At 33.8% G+C, this 24619-nt stretch overlaps 5 protein-coding genes and 1 pseudogene across 11 annotated transcripts; 4 read left to right on the top strand and 2 right to left on the bottom strand.

The window, feature by feature from the left end:
- Nucleotides 1-759: 759 nt before the first annotated feature.
- LOC120214907 (beta carbonic anhydrase 5, chloroplastic-like) lies at nucleotides 760-3172 on the bottom strand. Of its 4 annotated transcripts, none has more exons than XM_039212710.1 (9): nucleotides 2942-3172; nucleotides 2774-2841; nucleotides 2112-2261; nucleotides 1980-2028; nucleotides 1803-1916; nucleotides 1643-1696; nucleotides 1442-1524; nucleotides 1220-1322; nucleotides 760-1131 (listed from the first exon to the last, which is right to left on the bottom strand). In XM_039212710.1, the coding sequence occupies exons 1-9, from the start codon at nucleotides 2996-2998 to the stop codon at nucleotides 931-933; spliced, it is 879 nt and encodes a 292-aa protein (XP_039068641.1). In that variant the 5' UTR covers nucleotides 2999-3172; the 3' UTR covers nucleotides 760-930. The 4 variants fall into 4 exon arrangements, with proteins under 4 accessions (XP_039068641.1, XP_039068639.1, XP_039068643.1 ...); XM_039212708.1 differs by having other exon boundaries at nucleotides 1220-1325; nucleotides 2942-3170; XM_039212712.1 differs by lacking the exon at nucleotides 2942-3172 and adding an exon at nucleotides 2385-2446 and having other exon boundaries at nucleotides 1220-1325; nucleotides 2112-2284; nucleotides 2774-2827.
- Nucleotides 3173-5703: 2531 nt separating this feature from the next.
- LOC120215033 lies at nucleotides 5704-8527 on the top strand (annotated as a pseudogene).
- Nucleotides 8528-10286: 1759 nt separating this feature from the next.
- LOC120214906 (GATA transcription factor 28-like) lies at nucleotides 10287-12967 on the top strand. 2 transcript variants are annotated; one of them, XM_039212706.1, is made up of 7 exons: nucleotides 10287-10696; nucleotides 11039-11122; nucleotides 11224-11357; nucleotides 11445-11561; nucleotides 11731-11836; nucleotides 12401-12472; nucleotides 12585-12967. In XM_039212706.1, exons 1-7 carry the CDS (start codon nucleotides 10361-10363, stop codon nucleotides 12693-12695), a joined length of 960 nt encoding a protein of 319 aa, XP_039068637.1. In that variant the 5' UTR covers nucleotides 10287-10360; the 3' UTR covers nucleotides 12696-12967. The 2 variants fall into 2 exon arrangements, with proteins under 2 accessions (XP_039068637.1, XP_039068638.1); XM_039212707.1 differs by having other exon boundaries at nucleotides 12597-12967.
- A 1283-nt stretch (nucleotides 12968-14250) lies between these two features.
- Nucleotides 14251-19380, top strand: LOC120214901 (synaptotagmin-1-like). Of its 2 annotated transcripts, XM_039212700.1 has the most exons (12): nucleotides 14258-14593; nucleotides 15339-15437; nucleotides 15548-15598; nucleotides 15705-15828; nucleotides 16380-16498; nucleotides 16611-16712; nucleotides 16946-17020; nucleotides 17367-17443; nucleotides 17540-17786; nucleotides 17877-18227; nucleotides 18709-18840; nucleotides 19203-19380. In XM_039212700.1, the coding sequence occupies exons 1-12, from the start codon at nucleotides 14483-14485 to the stop codon at nucleotides 19329-19331; spliced, it is 1617 nt and encodes a 538-aa protein (XP_039068631.1). In that variant the 5' UTR covers nucleotides 14258-14482; the 3' UTR covers nucleotides 19332-19380. The 2 variants fall into 2 exon arrangements, with proteins under 2 accessions (XP_039068630.1, XP_039068631.1); XM_039212699.1 differs by having other exon boundaries at nucleotides 14251-14593; nucleotides 17540-18227.
- Nucleotides 19381-19957: 577 nt separating this feature from the next.
- Nucleotides 19958-21490, top strand: LOC120214911 (coiled-coil-helix-coiled-coil-helix domain-containing protein 10, mitochondrial-like). Of its 2 annotated transcripts, XM_039212718.1 has the most exons (5): nucleotides 19958-20080; nucleotides 20507-20569; nucleotides 20676-20759; nucleotides 20863-21044; nucleotides 21236-21490. In XM_039212718.1, exons 1-5 carry the CDS (start codon nucleotides 20062-20064, stop codon nucleotides 21332-21334), a joined length of 447 nt encoding a protein of 148 aa, XP_039068649.1. In that variant the 5' UTR covers nucleotides 19958-20061; the 3' UTR covers nucleotides 21335-21490. The 2 variants fall into 2 exon arrangements, with proteins under 2 accessions (XP_039068649.1, XP_039068648.1); XM_039212717.1 differs by lacking the exon at nucleotides 19958-20080 and having other exon boundaries at nucleotides 20461-20569.
- A 296-nt stretch (nucleotides 21491-21786) lies between these two features.
- LOC120214909 (gamma-glutamyl peptidase 5-like) lies at nucleotides 21787-24386 on the bottom strand. Its single transcript, XM_039212713.1, has 4 exons — nucleotides 24014-24386; nucleotides 22312-22467; nucleotides 22062-22229; nucleotides 21787-21970 (listed from the first exon to the last, which is right to left on the bottom strand). The coding sequence occupies exons 1-4, from the start codon at nucleotides 24323-24325 to the stop codon at nucleotides 21869-21871; spliced, it is 738 nt and encodes a 245-aa protein (XP_039068644.1). The 5' UTR covers nucleotides 24326-24386; the 3' UTR covers nucleotides 21787-21868.
- Between the last annotated feature and the right edge of the window lie 233 nt (nucleotides 24387-24619).

Genomic DNA, 24619 nt, shown 5'->3' on the forward strand with positions numbered 1-24619 from the left:
TTGAGTATTAATATTCGTCTACATATATATATATAACATTTCGTTAAGACAACATCCTTCGTCAATATTTATCTTTTGTACGTTTAAAACGACAACACTCCAAGTTACGTATATGGATGATAATGAATCAGACTTTTAGTCATTTTAACTTAATTAGAGAAGTATATTCTCTACGTCTTGAATTTGATCTGATTAAAGTTTAAAAAAGTCTTACTCAATCTAAAATTCGACTCAAATTTTAAGATAAAAACTCATATTCAATTCGACTCAATATGAAAATTTTTATTTTTATTCGATAAAATAATAATTTAATTGAAAATATATATAACCAGGCAGTGATATATGCACATGTAAGTTAGGCAAATTTGAATTTCTTTCAAGCAGTTACCTATTCTATTGAATGTATCCACTCTAAAATTTTATTTGTGTTCACCCCCATATAAAAATTTTGTATGATCGAGATATATATATATATATATATATATCTACCCTGAAAAATATTTTTTAATCCAATACTGTAAAAAGATATTATATCAATTATAATAATAATAATAATATTATTATTATTATTAAATCGTATTGAATTATAAAATTTTCACCATAAACTCGATCCCACTCCTTTATAGCATAGGCAAAACTGTTGAAGGCAACATACTAAACTTTATATATGTATAATCAAATATCATATTGTTACCAAGTGAATTAAAATTACAATATGCAAACATATTATTACAGCTAAGTACATATTGTTACCAAGTGGATTAAAATTACAACATGCAAACATATTATTACAGCTAAGTAATTATTCCTTGGTATTACAAGGAATAAACATTATTATCTAACGTGGACGATTACGAATCAAGCAAGTTCTACAGAGAACGGAAAATGTCAAAAGCAAAAGATTAAAAGTTGAGATGGATCGAGAAAGTTTTAGCACCAAAATGATCGGTCCTTCACCACGGCTCTGTTTTTTCCATCGGTAATGCTTCGCTTGTAATCCAATGTCCATTTCTCGAACGTACAGTCGACAAAGTCGTAGTATCCGCCGTGCAGAGAAAGCACCCCTTTCTTCACCTTTTCTTCTATCCATGGATAAGTTAGCAGGTTCAACAGTGAGTTGTTGATTGATGCCTGAAAAAAAGAAGAATATCATCGAATCCCGAAGCGGAATACTCGTGTTGGATGGAACATGATCGAACTAAAAGAGAGTAAGAAATACCTTCTCACAGTGTGTGCATTGCTGGTCAAAATCGAGGTTCGAAGCAGTGGCCTTTGTGCTTAGCTTTGCGTTCTTTCCGACGATAACCCAACTTCGGATAAAGCTACTGAAACAAGTGAGTTTATGTAAGTAAGCAATGCATACGGAATTACTTGCTCGTATCTGAAGATGTTAATGGTAGATTAGATTGCTACATAAAAGGTGTTCTTTTTTTAACTAAACCTTGAATCTGCTTCATCTTGCAGGCTCATGAGGGCACGAATGCCGCCACAGCAGCTATGACCGATGATTAAAATGTTTTCAACCTGCAAAAGTGATATCGTTAGATGTCATTATACTTCCAGAGGTGGCATAACACAGAAATATAAAGATTAAAAAACCGTAAAAATGGGGCAGGGAGGGAGATGGGGAGGACAGAATTACCTCGAGCGTATTCACGGCAAACTCCAATGCAGCATTAGTTTCTGTTGGTCCACTCTGCGCAAAACAGAAAAGGAATGAAAGATGAAAAGAGAATTTACAATATCAATTCCCAAGTGCAGATACCGTAGAACTGAAAAGCAAAAAAATTCATTATGTATACCTCAAACGTGGGCACCATATTCGCAACATTGCGAACCGTGAAGGCTTCTCCTGGCTCGAACCCCAAGATGTTAGAAGGGCATACCCTTGAATCTGCACAAGCAATCACCATGAACTGTTCTAGAAATGGTTAGCAAATAACAACCACAATGAATCACTGGAGAAAAAACATCATTACTTTAGGAGCTTGACCCTCGGAGAGTGCTTGATAGTGTTCCGAGTTTTCCCTGCTCAAACATAACATCCGATCAACGGACATTCCAACTTGTAATTCAAAGCTAAAACAACTTGTTCGAGATTTGCAGCTTACATATACTTCTGCCTTTTGAAGCTAAGGAATCCATCTTTCAATTTGTCAAACAACTCACATCCACTTTCCATTTCCACTAAGCTCTCTGGTTTGTCACGAGTTAGTGCCGGAGGCTCTGCCGAGGCCTTCAATCTCACACCTGTGTTGCTCCTACAAATGTCCGGGAAAGACATTTGTGGCAGCATAAAACGGATTTATCAGTCAAACCGAATCAACAAGAAACCATACCGGCATACAGCAGATGAGTTAGAAACAAATCGGAAATCAGCTTATCTCTTAAGAGTCAATCCAGAAACTTGCATTGTAGTCGTAATCTTAAATTTGTATAACTTGTCCTATAACAAATCATCAAACAAGACGAAATCAGAGCTCGAATCAACTCACACGAGATTTTATCGAATCCTTCACTAATTTAACTTAGGCATGAATGAATAACATACAATTGTAGCTTAAGTGACGAAATCATTTGAATCCATTCAGATCCACAACCTTAATCCCCAATCCCCAAATCAATTCTTAACTTAATTGATTAACTTATCAACAATTCAACACCATACCTATGAACATAGAACAATATTAAGCATTCGGAGCTACATATCTCCAAGAAACACAACAAATCTGCGATTTTAAACAATGGGAAAACGATTAAAACAATCCCTAACCTGAAAGTAGTCCGAAATCTAAACCAGGTCGGTTGAATCTCCCCACTTTGGACCCTGGAATCAAAGATCTGCTAACAAAGAAAGTAAACCCAGATTCAAGAACATGCACCTTCAGAATTTAAACGATTCAAGAGAGGGGAAATGGAGATAATGAGTGAAGGAAATTACCTTCGGTGAACTTGATAAAGGGTGTTTTGAAAGAGAGGTAGGTGCGAGAGCTGCCATTGAAATCTGATGGATCTTAAAAAAGCTAAAGAAAAAGATGAGAGAGATCCCTTAAAAGGGTAAAGAAGAGTGCTTTGATGTTGAAAAAAAAAAGAAGGAACTAGAGGAAGAAACAGTGAAGAATTAGCAGAGAGTCATTCAAAGTATATAGCAAACAACAAGGAAAAAGCTTGAGATTGATCCAACTGTCCTAACCTCCAAGAAAGACGGAGAAACCTATGTGAAAATAACTATAGTTGTAGTAATAAATATGAATTAATAAAAAAGTAATGGAAAGCATGTTTTTTCAGATATCACCAAAGACGTTTATTTTTTATAATATTATTCATACTTATTTTATTAATCACAATTATGTGACGGAGAAAACTATGTGAAAATTTAAACTTTTAATTTTAATATTTTAATAAATTTAAAAATTATTTTATAAATTTAATAATCAAAATAATTATTTAGTGCACCTATGACCTACCTTACCCAAAATATCGTTGGATTTGGTACTACTTCCCAATTTGGAACACTACCTGACCGATCCTGACTCTACTGTTTGGATTTACTACTATTTGAATCGGTGAAATATTGACACGTGACAAAAATTATTCACTTATAAATACCTAATTTATTATAAATAATAATATTTTTTTGATTTTGTCATAAGAAATTATGAGTCCTCGATCTTTTAATCAGAAATAGATAAAAAAAAATTATGTCAACAGATGCAAATTTATAAAATTATAAAAATATTTAATTAATAAATATATTTAATTTATATGCAAATTTAAATTTTTTAAAGATATTATTGCACTATTCAATCTATCCTTATGTCTTGAACTAATTAATGCTGGACTTAGTTTACAACTCGACTTCAAAAAACATCCGATTTCTCATTTTAGGAACTAAATTTATTTTATTCTAATTTAATATTTATATTAAAATTTGCATTTTATCTATGTTTATAAAAATAATAATAATACAAACATGTAAGTGACACATTTTGATTATATGTCAATAAATATTTATACTTATAAAGAAAATTGATAGTAAAAAATGTACACATGACATATTTTGATTAGATGTTAATAAATTTTAAAATGATGACATCTGTTTTTTGTATTTTATATTTTTGTTTATTTAATTCTTTTTTCATCTTATCAAATAAAATAGAAACTTCTTTCTTTATTTGTTGTAATTCCGGACTTCGTATTGATTAATTCGGATCGACCTGCGTGGTACACGATATCAAATTACTTACCATTTGAGCTAAAATAAAAACTTCTTTCAATATAAAGAAATAAAATACATTCCATCATATAGAATGAAATGCCTTTTTTATTTTTACTTTTTTTTTCTTCCTTTATATATAAAGAATGGTTAGAATAATTGATGTATTGGCCGCCCAATAAGCATCAACCTTGAGTTTTTAATTTATTGATGGTTATTAATTCTCAATTTATATGTCTCAGTTGTTGATAAATTATTAAAAAAATTACTAAAATGATTAAGAAAATAAATTTAATATTAGTTTAGGGGGTAATTAACTCATTTCCTTACTACACATCCTATTTATATTTCCTTTTTATTTATTTTAATATTTCTTAATATTTTCTTCAAATTTATAAATATTTATATATAATTTCATTAAGATTTATATATAAATTATTAACACGAAAATCATAGAAAATTATAACACTTTAAATACATGGAAACACACAAACACAATATGGATATATACATGTTTTTTTCCAAATTATATTTGAGACCCTTAATTTTTTTTTTTAAAAAAAATAATGTGATTCATGAATTTTTTTACACTCAAGATGATTCTTAAACAGTTAAATTACAAAAAGAAATTAATTTGACTTTTGATCAACACAACCAAACATTGACTGTTATGATATCGACGTGACACTTTACGGTGGATGATACATGATATAAGAATTAAATTATAATTTTTTGATCGAATTTAATGGTCAAATGTTCGAGAATTAATTTAATTTTTTAGAAAAAAAATTAAAAATCGCTGTTATTTTATATAATGATAATAGTTAGTTCATATGAAAATTATTTAGTATGTTACCGTAGATTTGTAATAGCGTGAGACAAATCATTTAAGATAGATAGATATATAAAAAGAAATGATTTATTTATTAAGTGAAATTTTATAATTTTTTTAGATTGTTAAATTAATAAAGTCTGATGACTGTGATTAAAATTTTAAAAAAATTGAGGATAATTCACTTGCTTTTTATAAAAAGTTACTCACGTTAATTTCCACAATTTATTTTCAGTCCTTCAACCTTAATGATTATATATATATATATATATATATATATATATATATATAAAACAAAGATTAATAAATTTTATATTAATTTATAATCATTAGATTAAGAGAGACGGTAATTCAACTTATTAATAAGTGAATTAATCTGTAAAACCCCAACCTAGGACGTGTTGGTCTCAAAACTGTTCATGCATTGCATCCCACGTGGCTGAAATAGCGTGAATTTAGTAACTTTCCGAAAGCTCTGCTCTCTCGTTAATTTCCCGCTAAAGACCTGTTCCTCAACACTAGCAAGAAGAAAACACTTCTGTCTATCTCTCTCAAACATACATACACAGTACAGAAGAACATAATTCAAAAGAAGAAAGCCTGAAATCTCAGAAAACGAAAAACAATAGAGATCAAGTTATTCAGCCATGGATGAATTGAAGAGTACGATGTGATAGTTCTAGGGACCGGCCTTAAGGAATGCATTCTCAGTGGCGTTCTCTCCGTTGATGGACTCAAAGTACATGCCCTTCGATTTAATCAATTTTTCATCACTTTCTTCGTCTCATTTCTATCTTCTGTTTGGTTCGAAAGAAAATATGCAATCTGGGTTTTCCTTTTACGAATCAGTTCTTCGTATTATATTCTACATGTTCTTTTTGCCTATGACAGGTACTGCACATGGATAGGAATGACTATTATGGTGGAGAGTCGACTTCTCTTAATCTTGTGCAGGTCATTGTTCTTTGATGAATGAAACCTTTGGTTTTTTGTCTGACGTTTTCCTTTACTGTACTTCAGAATCTTGTCTTTCTTTCTTTCTTTTGATATGGCGTAGCTTTGGAAACATTTCAAGGGAGATGATAAGCCATCAGAAAAACTGGGAGCAAGCAGGGATTATAATGTTGATATGATGCCCTAGGCATGTATGCATGCATGCATGCATGTATGTACGTACGTAATGAAAATGCTTTCATTGATTGGTTTCACAGTTCATGATGGCCAATGGAAGTTTGGTTCGTATTTTGATCCATACCAATGTCACCAAGTATCTTAACTTCAAGGTTGTGGATGGTAGTTATGTGTACAATAAGAAAAAAGTAAGAGTATTGTATGTATGTATGTATGTATGCATGTATATATCTTAACATTGTTCTATTGCCTGCAACAAGCTAAAGGAATTACCATAACTTATAGGTCTACAAAGTTCCGGCGACCGATGTTGAAGCACTGAAATCACCGATGATGGGGATGTTCGAGAAGCGCCGAGCCAGAAAGTTCTTCATTTATGTGCAAGACTATGATGAAAATGATCCAAAATCTCATGAAAAAATGGACCTGAATAAAGTTACAGCCAGAGAACTTATCTCGTGTGTATCTCATCCTTGTTTCCCTCTACATAGAATGTTTGGGATTTCATTTTCCCTTTTGAGAAGGGGTGTTTTCCCTCTAATTTTATGCTGTTCGAACTCGGGTATCCTACACGGATATGTTAATCTTTAGAGGGCGAATCCTCGTAACAATGTCCGAGTAAATGTTCGACACATGGTGTCGGACATAGGTACCTAAGAATATTCTTACGTATCTGCTCATATTGTAAGCTAATTTTTGCACTGCAGAAAGTATGGGCTTAAAGATGACACAATTGACTTCATTGGTTATGCCTTAGCACTCCATAAGGATGATAGTTACTTAGATCAACCAGCTCTGAGTTTTGTCAAGAGAATGAAGGTAAAAAAAGTTTCTTTTGCATCATAGTTTCGTCTTGGATCTACAGTCGATGGTCGATTCTTTAGTTTATGCCCATATCGTTCCGTTTTAGCATTATATTCAGTGTATTTTTGCGTTTGTTTTGTGAAGCTTTATGCAGAGTCGTTATATCTATCCACCATATGAACTCGGCGAATTGTCTCAGGTGAGTCTTATCTGTCGTTTATGCTTTGAGTTTCATAGAAAACTTGTTACCGTGTCTCTATCGGCAGACATTTGCGCGTTTAAGTGCTGTTTATGGTAGTACTTACATGCTCAACAAACCAGAGTGTAAGGTGAAGCATTTCGAAAACTCGAATTTCGAACTCAGTGGACATCATTCTTAACGTTGGCTACATGAACCGAGAACCGAGTTAAGCTCTTCGGGTTCTGCAGGTAGAATTCGATGCTGATGGGAAAGCTGTTGGTGTGACTTCTGAAGGATAAATTGCTAAGTGCAAGAAAGTTGTTTGTGATCCATCTTATTTGCCTGATAGGGTAACCTCTAATGAAACCCTGCCCTTTCTCTGTTTTTCTTTCATGGACAAGTATGCATCCTCGAATGTCGATCATGTCGCCTTTCTTCGTTCATTTGTTTTCCAATGCAACAGGTTAATAAGGTCGGGAAAGTTGCTCGTGCCATCTGTATAATGAGACACCCTATACCTGATACCAACGAATCACACTCGGCTCAGGTTATTCTGCCTCAGAAGCAAATCGGTCGTAAATCGGACATATGCTACTAACTTCCTCAGCCAATTTCTAGTCCTTTTGGTTATAAGTCCTCAAACAAGTGTTATAAGCCCGTGATCTCTGCTGGTACCTTTTCTTCTGCTCATATGCTCATAATGTAGCTCCTGAAGGAAAGTACATTGCTTTCGTCTCAGAAGAAGCCGAGATCGACAACCCCGAGGTGGAGTTGAAGCCCGGTGTCGACCTTCTGGGAACCGTCAATGAGATATTCTACAACACTTACAACAGATACGTTCCGACCAACTATCATTCAGCCGACAACTGCTTCATTTCTTCTGTAAGAAAACTTCTATATATAACTCTATTACACCATATGACATGCAAAAGAACCTTAGGACTACTCAATCTTATTGATTCCAAGTCTTGAAAATTTCTTGCAGAGTTATGACTCAACGACTCACTTTGAAACCACTGTGAATGATGTGATAGAGATGTATAGTAAGATTACTGGAAAGGTACATGTTGTTGAGTTCATATATATATACACACACACAATATACGTATATGTTCGATTATATCATTCTGATCAGGGACGGAGTTAAAATTAGACAAACGAGAGGGACTAAATCGCCCAACTTCAACCGTTTCAAGAGACACATTCCTATGCTCTCATGTGGGGTGGAAGATGAGTCAAGAAACCACCTTTTCTTTGAGTTTGTTTTTTCAGGAAAAATTTGGAAGTGGATCCTAGAGCTTTGTGGCAAGGACAAGATGGTGCTGTCTTGGGAGTTCAAGCTCTCTATTTATCTGCTTTCTAATATATTTAAATTAATTTGTAAAATAATTGTTGAATTGACACGTGAAAGCATGGAGTAATTATACAAAAATATATCAATTTGATATTTGATATTTTTTAATTAAAATACTTTTATAATAAAATTTATTATTGTTTAAAGGTGGTCTTGTGCCATTAACTTATAGTGTTGGCTATACTGGTAAAATATATTGTATACTTAAAAAAAGATTGATGTATCAAACGTTGAAATGGGCAAATTTGGTTAGACAATGTGATGAAAAATTTCCTTTGTTATATAAGTGGGGGAGAATTATTATTTTTAGATAATATGATTGTTACAATGTATGTCGGAGGATGTTCGGATGACATAACGATTTTGAGAAGACGTCTGAATGATATGACGATTTTCCTCTAACTGCATATATGTTCGAAAATTTACAATGCTATAGTCTTGCCAAAGATGACATCTTCTAAAAGTCGCCGTATCGTTTGAGTGTCTTCTAACGTATACTATAACAATTAAATTATCTGATAAAATAATTCCTCACACACCTCTACATAATTCTTTTATCAAATTATTTGACTGATTGTGTTGGTTGAAATAATATTGTTGAAAAAGATAATTATAAATTTTGAATATAAATTAAAATACAAATATAAAAAATATTTGATTGGACTAAAAAAATAATTCAAATAAAATTAAAGTCGAGTTAGTCAAAAAGAAGTTTCGACTCAAATTTAATTAAAGTAAATAAATTAAGCAATGTTTGATAATTAATGGGAAGCCCGTTGACTTGACTTTTTTTTTCAATTTTTTTAATTATATTTAGAGTAGTAAATGAATCGAGTCTGATCAAATATATATTTATTTATGATATTTTTATTTAATTTTAATTTTATTTATATTTTTTTTTGAAAATTAATTTTATTTATATTTGATTGTGGTTGTTAATAATTTTATAATATTATTCATATCCGTTTAATTTTTTATGAATTCCAATAAAAATATATTATTCATTTAACACATTCGTAAATATACATATATTGGTGTAGTTTATTTTTACATACTTAGGGGATGTTTGTTTACTTCAGAATGATTAAACGCTAAATGATTCAGAGACTCTGAATGGTTTGACTCTGAATGTGACATGCTGTTTGATAACTGGCTCTGAATGATTCAGAATGTACTTCTGTGCTGAATCATTCTACACTGTTTTGCTGAATAAGTCAGCATTGAATCATTCAGAGGTACGAAACAAACGCGCTGAATGATAAACGGTTCAACATTTAGAACTGAATCAAATTTTGAATATAAATTCACTTTGTGACATAACAGATTCGTAATTTATAAAATTAAAGGTTATCTTTTAACGGATTCGTAATTTAAAAGTTAAAGATTATTTTCTAAAATAATAGATAAAGTATTTTTCTTGAATAATTATCTGGATCAAATTGGGAAAAAAAAGGTGTCACTCCTTGGTTGCTCTATCATAACCCGTCCCTTTCCTAAAGTGTAGAAATTGATCACCACTCTACGTCAGTGTGACCTATTCAGGTGCCCTTCCACGTGTCTTCTAGTGGTACAAACCGTAAATATCATCATGCCATTGGCTTTTCCTTAACATACCCCATTCTCCTCCTTCCTCTCCCAATCTCTTTCTTTCATCTTTCTCCTCTCGCTTCAATTGAAATAATTTTCCTTTAACAGAAACTTTTTAAATTATAATAAATTTATTGTTTTTCAAGAAGGTATTTTCGCCGAAGTTTTCAGTTCTGTCCCATGTTTTTTAATTATTGTTTCCCCCTTTTTGATATTTTATAGTCAAAAGTTTGTGATAATTCGGATGCACAGGGAATGGCGAATTTGAACCACCAGCAGATATCCATGTACGATTCAGGTGCCATGAACTTACAACAGAACCTGGAAGAAGAGCAAGATGATGACGTTCCTAGAGGCGGCGGCGAGGGAGGCGGTGGAGGTGAAGAATCGGTGGATAACCCTCAGATCGGATACCAAGAAAGCAGCGACGTTCTTACTGTTGTGAATAATGGCATGGAAGAACCTTCTCATGTCCATATTTATGGTAAAGGATCTGATTTAGCCGGTGGTTCCGGTAATGCTGGCGCTGATCAGCTCGCCCTCTCATTTCAGGGGGAAGTCTATGTGTTTGATTCGGTTTCTCCTGATAAGGTTCGTTACCTTTTCGCATCTGGGTTAAGGTTGATTGCGTTTATTAATGAGATTATTCGTTAATTTGGTGAACTATTTAGCCATTTTTTTTGTGTTTTAGTGATAATAATTTAGCTGAAAATCATTGGTTTTTGCATCTTTGTTATGAGGAGGTATAATAATTCCCTTTACTCAAATGATGAAAGGTCCTGTTCCATTTCGCCTCAATTTATATACAGTTTCTTATAAGTCATGTTTAGCTTGTCTGACTGTTATGCTGTGCGTTTGTTTATGATGTTTCAACATCGAGTCGTGTTCTTATGTTGCATTGATGGTCTAATTCTTTGTATTTGGTCTTTTCAGGTACAGGCGGTATTGTTACTTCTAGGTGGATATGAAATCCCTTCAGGCATTCCTGCAACGGGGGCAGTTCCTGTTAATCAAAGGGTATGCCGTAGACTAATGGTTTCTGTTATCTTGTAATGAATTTGTTTAGGAGGGTTCTGTTTCGTTTCATGGTTTGTACTTCTTTTATTGCGTTATCCTAGGGCATGGGTGACTTTCCGGGGAGGTCGGTTCAACCACAGAGAGCTGCTTCTTTAAATCGGTTCAGGCAGAAGAGGAAAGAGCGGTGCTTTGATAAGAAAATCCGCTATACTGTGCGGAAAGAAGTGGCTCTCAGGTATTCAGATGATCAGTTTCTCTACTTTCTCCACTTGGAGCTTGTTTTTTCAAGCCATTTTCTAACATGCTAGATGTGGTTTGTCAGGATGCAGCGCAACAAGGGGCAGTTCACATCAGCCAAGGCAGTTTCCGATGAAGGAGCGTCAGCCTCTTCAGGCTCAAATGGGACGCCAGGTTCTGGACAAGATGAGCAAGAAACCTTGTGAGTAGCTTTTCCTATGATCGGATTTTTCTTTCAGTCTATAACTGGACTGGTGTTAGACCTCACTTAACGATCGTACTCCAGGCCAGGTGATTATGTTGCTAATATAAGGGAGTTTTGTAGATATCTTCTTTAATTTCCTATTGTTTGGCATAAATTTTCTGTGTAGATGTAGGCACTGTGGAATCAGTTCTAAGTCCACCCCTATGATGCGGCGCGGACCTGCTGGTCCAAGGACGCTTTGTAATGCCTGTGGACTCAAGTGGGCAAATAAGGTTTGTGAAATCACAAAATAGTTTTTTTATAAGTCTGTTCCTCGTTTGACTGCATGCAGGCTCGAGAGATCATACAACGAGATGGTTGAGACAATCCACTCACTTTTCGATAATCATGTGTTCTTTGTGATTATAATGATATTTACTTGCACAAGGTTATGATAAATCCTTGTGATTGTTAGAACAACATATCTCTGAAGTATGACCTGTAGTGAGGGTAAGCCATGGACCCTCTTCGGCCCTATAGGTTTGCTATTAGTGGCTCGAGTTTCTTCGCTCGGAACTATAGGAAAAGCATCTTTATTGGGTGCATAATCAAGCAAACCTTAAAAGTTTGTCAAAAGCCTAAGTTTCTTACTCAATGATCTATCATAACAATCTCGGTTCTTAGACGAGAACAGGCAATAAAATCAAAATTTTAAAAGATTTTAACATCGAGATTCTCGTTTCGTACTTGAAGTCTAGTAACTTGCAGAAAACAACCCATCTCTTAGAAAGTGATAAATCTTCCATAATCTTTTGTAATTTCTTTGGTTTAGTCAATTGGGAACTATTGATTTGCAGGGTGTTTTGAGAGACCTTTCAAAGGTCTCCACTGCAGCAATCCAGGATGCGACTGCGAAGACCACCGAGCAGGTATTGCCAACTCATAAACCAATATTGATCATAGCTATTCATTACTCATTTTCATCTAGTTTTTGTTCCCCAAAGTAGTCTATAAATCTTATTAAATCGTGTTACTTAACGGGGTGTTTATCAGAGCGATGCTGAAGCTAATGACGCGGAGGCTGTAACTGCAACTACAGATGTTGTATCTTCATCGAACGGAGATAACTCCACCGTCACCACCGAAAGATGAGCGGCCAGTTCACTCGTTTACAGTGAGTGTTATGTTACTTACTGGTTGGTAGGCAGATGTCAAACTTTGTTGTAAAAAACGGGTTGGTTTGACAACTGTATATATATGGTTTTTCATTGTTTCGCTCATTCTGTAAAGAATTGCGGAATCGTGAGATAGCGAGATACAGCCTAATCAGTGTCTGTAACTTAGGAGTAAGAAAAACAGAACACCGAGTGTTCATGTTAGAAATTGTTCTTCCATGTCTGCTGAAATGGCAGCTTGTTTTGATCTTTTCCTTTCTCTTGTCCACACAATTCTCTGCTCATCGTCTTCTCGACAACTATAAATGGTCAAATCGTATCGGATCATGGCCGATTCGGTTCATTATCAGTCATGTCGGGTTCGTTAGCGTTCATTAGGGGTTTAATTGTTAATGACCGAAATGAAAGTTTTTCTTTCTAATGGCAATAATTAAATTGAAAGATTGTTTTTGCACAAATGCATTCTTCTCTCTAAGAAGAAAATTTAGTCTCTACGACTTCAATTTTTTTTTTAAATTTTATATGATTTTGATTAATATAATAATAAATTTAACTTATAATGTTCACATATTATGTTAATTTAATTATGATTTTATAAAATTCAACATATGATTTACACATTTGTAAATATAAGACTAAAGTTATTAAAATTTTTAGAACTAGGATCAAAGTAACATAATATAGAAACGTGAAAGGTTATTTTCTTTTAAAAAACTAATTTATTTAATTTTAAAATTAAAAGAACCTAATAAATTTTTTTATTCGAGAAAAATTCAAATTGTTCATGATTATAAGATATTAATATGTTGAGTTGACTAATATGAATAGATATGTGTCTGCACATCTGATTTTGGTGGGCGAGTTTCCTAACAGAGATTTTTTATACACAAGAATTCGAACTTGAGACCTTACTTAAGCGATATCAAACTACTTACCACTTAAATCAACCCCTGTTAGTGATTAATTATATTCTAATATAAGGATATCTCAAGCTTAATACATATTTTCAATTAATTTATTTTTAGGTTATATAATATATATAATGATAATTATACTTATTTTTCATTTCTTTTACTTTACTCTTTTTAATATTTATATACAAATGTTGGTGGAATCCTAATTCGGCTTGTATACTTTGATTTTAAGTGCAATTATATGTAATTTAGAGGTTCAAAAGAAATAGATAATTTAAGTATTGTGTAAAAATAATTTTATATAAATACATGTTAAATATCGTAAATTTTATTTTTTTTAATTTAAATATATATTAATTTTGAGATGAATTATTTTTATTTTATTTTTCATTTTTATAATATTTAAATATTTTAAATAATGATAGTTAATTAAATTTAAATACAATAATAAAATTTTATCAATATTGACACAATTGTATCAAATACAGGTTTGAAATACATTATAAATGGTAACGTTGATTAACTGCGAGTAGTAAAACGGTCTTATCAGGTTTAATCCAAGTTTAATTACCCGGTTCCTTAGTGAATCCCAAGAACCGTTTTCTTCATGGAATCCATCGTCTCCAACAAGAGCACTCAACCGATAGATCTTTCTCTTTTTGCCGTTTTGCATCATTTTTGAACTTCCATTTTTCCCTAAAGAAAAACCCATCAAAAGTCACTGATCGCTTTCACCGCCAGCGAACTCGCGAGTTGTTCTCGTTGAAGTTGGAGAAACTTTTGTGATTTAGGGATTGTTTGGTATACAGGGGAGACTTAAAAAGGAAGTTAAGTGTTTGTGTTGGAACTGATGGGGTTTTTAAGTACTATTTTGGGTTTATGTGGTTTTGGAGTTGGGATTTCAGCGGGTCTTGTTATCGGTTACTATCTCTTCATCTTCTTTCAGCCTAGCGATGTCAAGGTACTCTTTGATCTCTCTCTCTCTCTCTCAATATATATTGTGTTAAATTTAGTATAGAACGTATTTATGCTTTCCCCTCTTTATTAGATTCAGTTCTTAATTGTTTTTCAGCATCTTTCTTTGTTCTGTATCAAGTTGATTTGTTGTGAATGTTTGATGCCTATTATTGTTGCTGATTGACGGTGCTAGGAATTGTTTCTTTTAGTCACTTTGCATACCTTGAAAGGCTGTCGTAACTGGTGGAAGCTGTAGCAATCAAATGCAAGTGAAATAATATGGGATTAGTCACATATGCACTTTCATTGTTTGAAATATTACTTAGTTATGATTCTAGTAGCAGGGTCCCTAGAGTGTAGCTTAACAATAATAGACAAAGTTTCGGATGACTTGGACATTATTTTTCTCGAAGTATCCATTTCTGTCACCCAAGTTTGATCATGGCTGAATTTGGGTACGATGATATAATCCTCCTAAGAACTAAATACGTGAAATCTAGGGGAAAACTGAACATACTCGTGTTAGGCGCAACTGTGTTCGACACTTGCACCCAAGTTTGAGTAAAATTGCCTCACCTACTCATTCTTTTTTCATTTGTTCATGGTTAATGAGGAAAAAACAACATACACGGAGAGCTGAAGGAAAGAATTTATATCATATATGTGCTGCGTTTTGTCAATATTTTATACCTGCTAGCTTTATTTGCAATTTTTTTGGAGTTCATTTAGGCCCATGTTTGCTTTATCAGGATCCTGAAATCCGTCCATTGGTTGAGCAAGACTCGGAGACTTTACAAAGGATGCTTCCAGAGATACCGCTATGGGTAAAAAACCCAGATTATGATCGTGTACGTCAATGTTATTAGTCTCTGTCACATTCTTCCAGGCCCTTCTACGTATGCTTTACTGTCTTGTATCATGTTAACTGCATTTTCTTTATGTTATGGTGTATGTGAAGGTTGACTGGGTAAACAAGTTTTTGGAATATATGTGGCCTTATCTTGACAAGGTTTGACTCCTGGTCCAAACAAACTTTTATTTTAATGGCATCTTCTTACTTCTTTACATGTTTGTTCTCGGGTCTTTTCCCATATACTTTTTCTTACTCCTTGTAGGCCATTTGCATGACTGCCAAGAATATTGCCAAACCCATAATAGAGGAGCAAATTCCCAAGTACAAAATTGATGCTGTCGAATTTGAAAAGCTTTCATTAGGATCTTTGCCGCCAACTTTCCAAGGTTAGTCAATCAATTACTTCTCAATTTTAATTCCACCTCTTGCAAAGTTGCTCTGTTTGTCCTTTTATTTAGAAAGGTATTAGCAAGAGAAACTGGACTGTAATATGCATGAATAATCATTCGAAATGTCGCTTTCTAGGATCAATTGCTATGATGTTTGCTAAATTGTTGAATATCTCAGTTTTTCAGAGACAAAAAAAGTGGTCATTATTTTTTTTATAGAAAAAAAGTGGTCGTTATCTGTGCTAATCCAAATAATATGATCCGCGTACTGAGATAAGTTTTGTCTCAGTTAAAGTAAAAGGTATCCCCCCTCCCCAACAGAATACCCCAACTCATGCACACACACAAAAACTATAGTTTTTTTTTCCAGAATGTTTATAGGTTAGAGCAACATACTCTTAGAAAACCTTGTTGCTTAATTCTTGGACCAGTGAGCCTAGATTTTAAGGTCCAAAACTAAATTTTGCAGCTTTTACATAATTTCTTCTTTCCTTTTTTTTCCCCCACAGATTTTTCGCTGACCTTGTTGCTCTTCTTCCCCTTGATAGGTATGAAGGTGTATGTCACAGAAGAAAAGGAGTTAATTATGGAACCATTAATAAAGTGGGCTGCAAATCCTGATGTTACTCTTGCTGTAAAAGCATTTGGCCTAAAGGCAACTGTCCAGGTTGTTATTTTGTCCTATCATCTAGGAGAATATTTTTTTGACAGTTACTACTTGTGTTAAGAGAGGATAGAGTAGGTTGTTTGTTAATTGTGTGTTGCTTAGATGATTTCAGGTTGTGGATTTGCAAGTGTTCGCTCTACCACGTATTACCTTAAAGCCTTTGGTTCCAAGCTTTCCTTGTTTTGCAAATATCTTCGTGTCCTTGATGGAGAAGGTTTGAGATCATGGTTGGAATTAAATTCTATTTCTATTGTTTAGATCTTTGATGCATCTGATATTTTCATTTGACTGAGTATTTTTAACTGCAAATTCTGTGCCCATGTCAGATTTGCCTGTTATTAAACGTAATTAGTCTGTACAAGGAAATTAATGTGACAGTATTTTTAACTTTTTGATGAATCATGATTAGTTCCCTTTTCTCTTAATCATTTGTCTTCTAACCTGCAGCCATATATTGACTTTGGATTGAAGCTTATCGGGGCTGATCTCATGTCCATACCTGGTCTTTACAGGTTTGTCCAGGTAAAATGCCTTATGATGTTCCCTCTAAATCTCATTTCCTAGTTTCTTACTCGAGTACTTGATATACATGGCTTTATTATATGTTTGAAAGTGTGTTTCTTTTACCAAAAGTTCAATCTGTTTAAGGCATATTTTTTCTTTTCCCTTTAGATGCACAATTTTTAGCATAGAAGTTGGACCTTTCGTTAGTGATGAATACATTTGTGCTAACTTTTTCAAGGATGACATTATATTTTGTAGAGATAGGGAAAACATCTTTCCAAGGCCTCAGCTGTCGACTGTTGTTATCTATATGATCTTATAGTTTATTGCTTTGGATTTTACAAAAGGGATGCATGTGATGCAGGAACTCATCAAAGATCAGGTTGCAAACATGTATCTTTGGCCTAAAACCCTGCAAGTACCAGTTCTGGATCCATCAAAGTATGTTTCAAGGATGCTCTCCTATTCTATTATGACTTATTCGGTCATTTGTTTCTTTCACTCCATTGGTCTTGGCTTATAAATTTGAACTTGCAGAGCTTTTAAGAGGCCTGTAGGAATTCTCCATGTGAAAGTTATAAGGGCAATGAAGCTAAAGAAAAAAGATATTTTGGGTGCATCAGACCCTTATGTTAAAATAAAGCTAACTGAGGATAAGCTTACATCTAAGAAAACTGCTGTGAAGCATAAGAACCTGAACCCTGAATGGAATGAGGAACATAATATGATTGTCAAAGATCCCCAGACCCAGGCCTTGGAGCTTCATGTTTATGACTGGGAGCGGGTAAGATTTACAATTTTTTTTCTTTTTAGTTTATTTGAAGTTCTATCATTTGTTTCTATTGTTACCTTAACTATTTATTCTTGTTCTCAGGTTGGGAAGCATGACAAGATGGGAATGAATGTGGTTCCTTTGAAAGAACTTACTCCTGATGAGCCCAAAGTTTTGACCCTTGAACTTCTTAAAAATATGGACTTAAATGATGCTGAAAACAAGAAGTCGCATGGGCAGCTTGAGGTGGAGCTAACATATAAACCCTTCAAAGAAGATGAAATACCAAAATCTTTTGATGAGTCAAAATCACTGCAGAGGGCTCCTGATACTACACCTGATGGTGGAGGAGTGCTTGTAGTCGTTATCCACGAGGCGCAAGATGTTGAAGGAAAGCACCACACGAATCCATATGTGACAGTTCTTTTTAGAGGCGAGAAGAAAAAGACTAAGGTATATTATTGACAGTAGCATTTAAAATTACCTTCTTTTTAGAAATTAGTATCTCCCTTTTGCTTGCTAAATTTATTTGCAAAGTTCAAGAGTTATTTTAAAAGGAACTTCATAGTTCATACCTATAAAACATTATGCGACATTGTCTTTACCTTTACCCTAATTTTAATATCCATTATTTGTTCCATATTCATCTGTTATTTTAAGTTCATGCAAGGGTGCTCACTGGTTCCTTCATAATTACATCCATTCTTGTAGAATTATGTTTATTTGAAAAAGAATCAAAGATGGTCGGTAAGCTTTTAAAGATCGATTCAACTGGATGAAAATAGATGACGATTGTAGGAGGATCTTTTTAGATATTCATGGTCTTCTAAGATAGAATAATCGCAATACTGAGACCATATAATAAAATGTTCTGAGATTTTTGTCAGTTTGTATTTCCTATAAATGACATGTTTTTCAAATTTTATTGGTACAGCATGTAAAGAAAAACAGAGATCCAAGATGGGAAGAGGAATTCACATTTATGCTGGATGAGCCTCCCGTTAACGATAAATTGCACGTGGAAGTTCTCAGCAGTTCGTCAGGGATTGGCCTGCTGCATCCGAAGGTGAGATTTTGCATCATTGCGGGCATGCTTCATAGCAATCAATTTATTATGTTTCAAAATTTCAGTTTAGCATTCTATAGGCATGATTATTGTTGTCCGGGTGTTGATATTTCATCTTTGTTTTCCTTTTATTGAGATTTGGAAGATCATATGTCGGATGTGTGATACGTGAATGAGCTGTACTGAGATTTATGTGGTTCGAACACCGAATACATATAAATAAAATTATAGTTGATATTTTACACAGAGACATGCTCATGTATACATGTATTTGTTTCTACTGTTTTTGACATTTGCAGGTTTTGTTTTCCCCGGTTTCGCAATTACGTGACTGACGGGATTAATTTTTTGTATTGCAACAGGAAACACTAGGTTATGTCGATATAAATCTTTCCGACGTTGTTAACAACAAAAGAATCAATGAGAGGTACCATCTGATAGACTCGAAGAACGGACGGATCCAGATCGAGTTGCAATGGAGAACTAAATGATTCCATTTCTTGAATTCAGGATTACACCATACATACATACAGACAGACACAGAGAAAACCCATATCTTAAAAATCTTAGATTTGTATTTGAGATTAGGCTTCATTGTTACTTGTTTGTTTTCTGTACATCAAATGAATGTAACAGTGATAATACTACTCACAATAGCACCAAAAATGGAAAGACTGGACCGTAATTTGTTTGTGCTTTTGCTTTTCCCTTCTCATTTGAGCTTTGTTTTGCCTTTATTTGACTACCTCTATCTAATGGTCATGGGTCAGATTGGGATTTTGACCCACTTATAAAACTAAATAAAAATTTATTGAATTTGAATTAAATATTCATCCTTAATTTCAACCGTCAACATAAAAAAAATTATATGAATAATTATACGTCATTTATTTTTATTATTCATATATCAAATTGAATAATAAAATATCTAAAAATATAATATTTGTTATTATTTTTATATTTATGATATAATAAATTAATCTCATTAAATTATAAATAATTATTATATCAAATATTAAAGTAATATAAAATAAAGTTTTAAATCTGCAATTTATATATAGTATAATGACTAATAACATAATATGACCTAAGTGCATTTCCGGGGCTTTTGGGCAATCAACAGTTATCGTTCTCTTATATAATAGAAGCCCCTAACCAGCTAAACCCTCATTCCTTATAAAACCCCGAACTCGCCGCCGCCTACATTTGACAACGGCCACCATGCCTCGCCGAAGCTCCGGTTAGTTTCTCCTCTCCATTCTTTCAGATCTATGCTTAATTTGAACATTTTCTTTGCGTCTTTATCTCTAATTTATTTGTATTTATGTGCTAGCTTCCTGTTCCACCTGTGTTCTAGGGTTTTCTGCATTCCTTGATTTTTGCTTATTGGGTTATTTGGTATTGTTTTCATTTTGATACGTTGCCAAATTATCTAGTTTTTTTTCTTTAAAACTGAGCTTGCTATAGAGTAGTTTCTTATCCTTCTGTGATTATTTCATGTTTGAGCTTGTTATTTGAACATTTCATTGTTATACAAATGAAGTACCTTGGATTTGGAGGTGATAAATGATTGTTGATTAATATGTTAATGTTGTATCTGTTATTTGTGGAATTTCTGTATTCCCCCCTTGTCTTATGTTCCCATTTTGTTCATGCTGTTTTGCAGGAAGGTCTGCTTCTCGCCCAGCCCCTCGTCCTGCTCCGGCACGCAGCCCACCACCTCAACCAGGTAACTATTCTTATTATATTTAGTGTATGATTTACATTGTACACTCGATAAGTGGTTCTCCGATTGAGTTTCATGTTTAATTCTGTTTAATAATCTTCCGTTGCAGCTCAACATGCACCTCCTCCAGCCCCTGGTCAAAGTGGAGGTGGGGGATCCCTTCTTGGAGGCATAGGCTCAACCATAGCTCAGGGTATGTGAATAGATCTCCTTCTGAGATGCTGGGCTATTTGCTCTTACGCGTTTAATGATTCATCGTTCTCATTTTAGTTGATTATTTTCTTAATCTTTTCCAGGCATGGCTTTTGGCACTGGAAGTGCTGTGGCCCACAGGGCTGTCGATGCTGTTATGGGTCCTCGTACTATTCAACATGAAACTGTGGTTTCTGAGGCTGCCACCGCCCCTGCACCAGTGGCCACTGCCAATAGTTTTACTGGGTCTGATGCATGCGGCACACACTCTAAGGCTTTCCAAGACGTATGTGAAACTTCACCCTCAATTACTCAGTTACTTGATAATTCTATTGTTCATAAGACTAGAAGTTTTTGCATGCGCTGGCTCACCAGAACTTTGAATCGAAATCAGGGTTTTGATTCCGAGTTTTAACAGCTTCGGAACGTCTGGCAACACAAAATGTACTGATATACGACCGTTTGTGTTTCTTGTAGTGCCTGAACAGCTCTGGAAACGAAATCAGCAAGTGCCAATTCTACATGGATATGCTGTCCGAGTGCAGGAGGAACTCAGGATCAATGTTGGGTGCCTAAATTTATGCCCACATTTATTGCTCATTCAATGGGATGTTAGATCTGGACTTCACTTTTGTTCATCTATGTTTCCCTTTTGTTGATGATAAAGCTGAACAACTCCCCTCAATGATTCAATAATATCTATGAATACTCTTAAGTGAATACTTATTTTTACAGCTTTAACCTTGATTTTACTATTGAAAGCATCTCAAGTATGATATTATTTTACAGGTTCAACCATGAGATTATTATATAGACTTGGGTTACTAGTCTATAGTTTATTTTTAGAGATAAAATTAATAACTCATCTTACTTTATTAAATGGAATAAATATAGTATTCACATATTATTTTGAAAGTAAATAGTAAAACCTGCAAATTTTATTAACTTAGAGAACAAACCAAAATCAAAGTTTGAAACTAAGCACAGCTCTTTGTTTTCTAAGCGTATATCCGTGCCAAATCTCAGACTCCCTAAACTTGTTAAAACTTCTCAAAAAAGGGTTCCTATTTACAATTCATCTCTCTGAAACTGAATTTTTCAAAGTATAAATCATAACCTACCCTTGAGGAAACTGGTGCACAGTTTCTTCCATGCTTCCTTATCAGGCTCCACTTTCACCAGCCTCGCCTTCAGTACTTCAGCATACGATTCCTGCATTATATATACAGATTGTCAATACTTTCATTCAAATCACTAAAACCATCAAGGAGCTTGGAATTGATCGGATGGCGGATGTACATACTTCGATAAAACTACGCTGCAATAGACGGTCAATCAGGTGGAGAAGAATGTCTTTGGTGTACTCGGGGTGGCCTTGGATGCCTAGCATATGATCACCGTACCTAAACATCTCGACACCTGTCTTCTCGGACCATGCTATCACCTCCGCCTTCGGTGGAAGTTCTCTAACCTATAAGCATATTAACAACAAAGATGTTTCAAACACATGTAGACATGTTTCAAACATAACATGAAACAAAGATGTTTCAGACCTCGTCACGGTGGCACTCGATCACCGAAAGAGTGGTCGGAATTTTCAGAGATGAGAAGAGCTTCGATGAAGACGATGACAAATGAATAGATGTCAACCCAATGTCCCACCCTGAGATGGCTCGGCCTGTTTTTCCTCCCAATGCTCGACTAAGAATCTGAATCAAATAGCAAAAACTAAAGTTAACAACCACAAGCATACACACATTTTCGTTGATCTTATCAATGAATTAAACAAGGAACAAAACTGAAAAAAAAGGATAACAATTCCATGAACAAGACAGAAAAAAGAACACAAGGAAGTGGCAAACACGTTTTTTGCACGAGTTGAAACTTATTCTGCCGACATTGTAATCTGCTATGTGCATATTTTTGTAAGGCAAATATTAAATGCAGAAGCCCCACACCTTTAAATCAGCCATTGTCATACATCATTAAAGAATTAAACAAGGAAGTCTGATATTAAAATGGTGGAAACTAGTGGCTGAGAATGCCCAACCAGCATCTGAGTAGTCAGTATTATCAAGAGTATTTTCAATTATATATTCCTTTAGGAAATGCTGAACTTACAAAACTATAGAATCCAGAGTTCTTCGGGATTACGAAAAGATTTGATTGATTCCACATTTATACGATAAAAACAGTAAATTATATACCTAACCCAAAGGAAAAACAAACAATGTATTTTTTTTAATAAATTTGAGTTGAATATAAGATAATATATGTTTAAAGTGTTTCAATCATTTGACAATGAAGATTCATATGCCTCCATACATTGTGTTCGAACTTAAAATCTCAAAGAATAAAAATAAATCTCTTTACTACTGAAATCACTTAGTTCGTGTTGAAACAAGCAATGTCTCATGTGCAACAAATGGCTCATATTTAAGTGCAGGCTATTAAATTACCTTCCCTCCACCTAAGCTTTGGTCCCCTTGTGGAAATAAAAGCTAACCTCTACTCATCTTGCAGAGGATCTTTCCAATAAAACAAAAAATAGAATTCACATGATGCACAGTATAAAATTCATTAATTATATAAAACCTACAATAAAATTTGTATGTCAGTATTATTTTTAAAAAAATTCATAAAAGAATAAAGAGTTTATTTTAATCAAGACCAGCCATTTAGATTTATTGATTATAATTTATACAAAATTAATGAATTTTATACTGTGTAAGTATATTCTACTTATAAAATTTCATGAATGCAGCAGAATATTGATCTAATTATATAAATATAATATAACAAAATACATGCATATAGTGTTCACAAAGCAACTAACATTACATGCAAGTTAAATTTAATTTTATATATTTAATTTCTGTTTAAAATATTAAAAGAAATTATCCAAATTTCTATATTTTATATATTATATTTTATTATATTCTAAATTTTGTATTATGTTTGAATTTGGATTTAAAATCAAAGACACTTCTACTAATATCAAGTTAATAAAAATCTCTAATTTAGAAAACTACTAAATCTATCGCATAATAATAAAAATATCACAAATTTAAGTTAAAACTATTAAATCTATCAAGAATTTAAGCTAATAATAAAAATATTAAGTCCATCGCAAATTAGCTGACTGATTTTCATCCATACAATCTGAAACTGTCGATTTCGATTCATTTACAGCTAAGATTTCCCCGAGAAGATCACCAAAGAAAATCACGAATCCGAAGGGAGGAAAAAAAATACCTGATGACCAAAGCAAATCCCGAGAACTTTTTTATTCAACGAATCCAATTTGTTCAAAAGAGCAATCAACTTGCAGATCCAAACATCGTTCCCGTGCGCATCATTGCAACTCCCGGTTATAACGAATCCATCAAAATCAGCGATCCCATCATCATCGGGGAACTCTCCATTGGCCACCTTGAAAACCTCCCAAGTCTCGCCTTCCTCCGCCAGCATTTCGACGAAAACGCCGTAATAACCACCGTACCTCTTTTTGACGTAATCGGAATCCTCCGCGCATAGAAGAACAGCAAATCTCTTCCCACCACCCATGATAATTTCAAAAACAAAACAAAAATCAAAATCAAATCAAAATCAAGCTCCCTCTCCTTCTCTTGATAAATATATATATTGAAGGCTTAAAGGTTTAGCCTATATAGAGAGAGGAAGAGATCAAAATTTTCTCTCTTATAATCTTCAGAGTGGAGGTGTTAAAGACTGAGATTCACTGTTCTTCTTCGTGTTCTTTTATAGGATTGTTGAGACTTTGAGCGTTTTGGAACTTTAATATAGCAAGGTTTAGGTCACGTTAATTACAAATATGACCTCGCTGGATTGTTCACTTCC

The sequence above is a fragment of the Hibiscus syriacus genome, unplaced genomic scaffold (genome assembly GCF_006381635.1).
Source record: "Hibiscus syriacus cultivar Baekdansim isolate YM2019G1 unplaced genomic scaffold, ASM638163v2 tig00110109_pilon, whole genome shotgun sequence".
Lineage (NCBI taxonomy): Eukaryota > Viridiplantae > Streptophyta > Magnoliopsida > Malvales > Malvaceae > Hibiscus > Hibiscus syriacus.